Below are 3,041 nucleotides of genomic sequence, written 5' to 3' on the forward strand. Positions count from 1 at the left end.
CACCCTCGCGCCGGGGCGCCCGTGCCTTCCGTGGCGCGGCTGTGGACGTGTCGCGGCGGCACGAACGGGCGCAGCCCGCCGCCGCCGCCGCCGCCGCCGCCGCCGCCGCCGCCGCCGCCGCCGCCGCCGCCGCCACACAGCTCGAGGGAGGCGGGAGGCGCGCGGCGCAGGTGCAGCGCGTGGTCAGACGTGAAGCAAATCGGCAGCGCCGCCTCGGCCTCTGCGTCGCGACGCCAGTTGCCGTGCCCGCCCGAGGCCTCGGCCGCCGCGCCGCCGGCCTCCGGGAAGACGCAGCCCCAATCGAAGTCGATCTCCTGGCAGCACTGCGCAAAGTCCACCATGCTCGCTGCGTCCACATCTGGCATCGCGTGCACGGTGGGCGGCAGCTGCAGCAGGCGGGCGCGGCAGCTGCGGCAGTGCACCTCCGCACCAGGCAGTTCGCGCCGCTCGCGCCGCCGCTGCGCGGCGGCGCGGCGGCATAAGCCCGACTCCTCGCGAGGGAGCCGCTCCTCGCGCTGCTCGTGGAGCAGCTGTTTCTCCGGCAGACACCCATCGCCAGCCTCCTCCCTCCGCATCGCTTCTGCCCCGCGCGAGCTCACAGACGGCAGAAGCACAGGCGGCGGCGGCTGCAGCGCGAGACGGATGTGCGCCACGCCGTCTCTCGTCCGAATCGAAGCGCCATCGGCGGGCGCGCCGAGCAGCTCCCCGATGTCGAGTCGCAGCACCAGCCTGCGGCCGCCAAAGAGGGAGCCGCACTGCAAGTCGCACTCCGTCGTCACGACGCTGCCGGAAACGCTCGCGCGCGCGCTCGCGATGGGGGGCCATCCCGGCGGGGACGCCAGAGTCAGCTGCGCGCAACGGATGTGAGCGAGCCGCTCGAGCACGTAGATGGGTGCGGTGGCAGCCTCGGCGCCGCCCGTACCTGCTGCAACGCTGCCGCTGCGGGGCTCCTCGGTACACAGCGCCGTGACAGGGCGCTGCCAACGGCGAGGCCGCTTGCGGGGAAGCTCGCAGCGCGGGCAGTTGCAGGAGAAGAACATCGCAGCGGCCAGGCCGGAGCGGCGTATGCCAAGAGAAAGCACAAGAAACGAACCAGGAATTTTCTCTCTCCTCCCAACATGACCCCCATGACAGATTTTCCCTTGTAATGCCAAGAAGTAAGAAAAACATTCTATTTTTCTTTTTGTTTGTTGCGGTTAGAGAGAGAGAGAGATGCGTTTTCCGGCACAAACGCCAGGCTACAAACACGGGGAGCGGCGTAGTCGTTTTGTGACGATCTGATTTTGTAGAAAGAAGAAAAACTCGCGCGCAGCCCTGCCAAGCCGCCCGCTAGCCCCCGACAGCAACATCGGATCGGTGCCCAAACTGCCCCTAGTTCAATCGCGATCACGCGACGCGTCTCCGCCTCCTCCACGCAGTATAAACACTCTCGAGCGCTCCCCGCTACCGGCCTCGCTTCGCCCCTCCTTCCGCAGGCCCAACGACGAGAGGCGTCCACCACGCACGAGCGAAAGATACACACATGCTCCGACGGCCCGCACGCGACCTTACCCGCACCTTTACCCGCACCTTTGCGTCCTCGAGCAGCTCGGCTCCACGCGTTTCCATCGAGCGCGCCGCCGACGGCGTCGCGACGGTGACACTTGGCCGGCCGGAGAAGCTCAACTCGCTCGACATTGACATGTTCCGCGCCATCCGCTCAGCGGCCGTTGAGCTGGCGGAGGACAAAGGCGTGCGCGCGGTCGTTGTCCACGGGTCGGGCCGAGCCTTTTGCGCCGGCCTCGACGTCAAGAGCATCAACCACCCTCTGCATGCGCGAGCCAACGGCCGGGAGCTGCTGGACCGCCCCGACGGTGCCATCTCAAACTTGGCGCAGGACGTGTGCTACCTGTGGCGGCGAGTGCCCGCTCCCGTCATCGCGGCGACCCACGGCGCCGCGGACGCGGGTGGAGGGGGGGGCACTGACGCCCCTCGTCTCCTGACTGCAACCCTCGGGACTCGGCCGTGCATAGGTGTTTGCCTTGGCGGCGGCTTCCAGATTGCACTCGGCGCAGGTCGCCACGATCCGCCCTCGCTTCTCCTCGTGTTCTCCCTCCGCCGCCTTCCCTCCCAGCCCGCCTCCGCAAGCCCCGCCCCTCACCCCTCACCACCACCGTCCTCGCGGCCGCCGCCTCGCCCCTCCTCTGCCTCCGACACGTCCCTCGCCTCCCTCCCCGCCACCGCCGCCTCCCTCGGCCTCCGCCGCCGCCTCCCCCGCCGCCGCCGCAGACATGCGCATCGCGACGCCGGGGTGCAAGTTCTCCCTGATGGAGGCCAAGTGGGGCATCATCCCCGACATGGGCGCGACAGTCGTCCTACCGGAGCTGGTGCCAAAGGCGCGAGCGCCGAGCCCTGCTGTGCGGGCGTGACAAACTGCCCTCTTCACAGCTGCATTCTGGCCTGGTGTCAATCTGAGACGCGATCTCTCAAGTGCCTGCGAGTGTGGGTGCACCGCCGCTCTCAAGTGAGTGTGAGTGAGTCTGAGTGTGAGTGTGGCAGCGCCGCCTCTCCGCGACCACCGGGGGGGCCCTCCCTCCCCCACCTCCTCCCCAGACTCCCTCTCGCCGCCGCCGCTCCCCTTGGCACCTCCCAGTCTCCGAGGCACCTCCCCCATCTCTCGGCCTCTGGCCGCCGCCGCAGGACGTGGCGACGGAGCTGATCATGACAGGGCGCACCTGTTGCCGGCGAGGCGCTGCTGACATCTTCTCACCGCGTCGACTCGCAGCCCTCTGCTTTAGGTGCGCCTCACTCACACTCTCACACACCTCACCCACGCGCACCGGGCCTTGCACTTTGAATGCCGTGCTAGCTCCTGTCCTCTAGACGGGGAGTCGCGAGGGGGCTGCCCTGGCCCTTGCCCCACCACCTCGTGCGTGTTGAGAAGTTTCCCGGACCTTTCCTTAGGCGCATCTTTGACGGAGAGGAGGCACTCCGACTCGGCGACCGCCACACGCCCCGCCCTCCTCCGCTTCCCCCCCCCCCCCCCCGAGGGGAGCGTTGCC

At 69.0% G+C, this 3,041-nt stretch overlaps 1 protein-coding gene across 1 annotated transcript; it reads left to right on the forward strand.

Annotated features, from left to right (window-relative positions):
• Positions 1–1,522: 1,522 nt before the first annotated feature.
• EMIHUDRAFT_105067 (enoyl-CoA hydratase/isomerase) lies at positions 1,523–2,408 on the forward strand (the record flags this gene model as incomplete). The annotated part of the gene is made up of 3 exons (XM_005763000.1): positions 1,523–1,946; positions 2,013–2,054; positions 2,269–2,408. 3 exons carry the CDS (start codon positions 1,523–1,525, stop codon positions 2,406–2,408), a joined length of 606 nt encoding a protein of 201 aa, XP_005763057.1.
• Between the last annotated feature and the right edge of the window lie 633 nt (positions 2,409–3,041).

Source organism: Emiliania huxleyi, assembly GCF_000372725.1.
Source record: "Emiliania huxleyi CCMP1516 unplaced genomic scaffold EMIHUscaffold_65, whole genome shotgun sequence".
Taxonomy (NCBI): domain Eukaryota; phylum Haptophyta; order Isochrysidales; family Noelaerhabdaceae; genus Emiliania; species Emiliania huxleyi.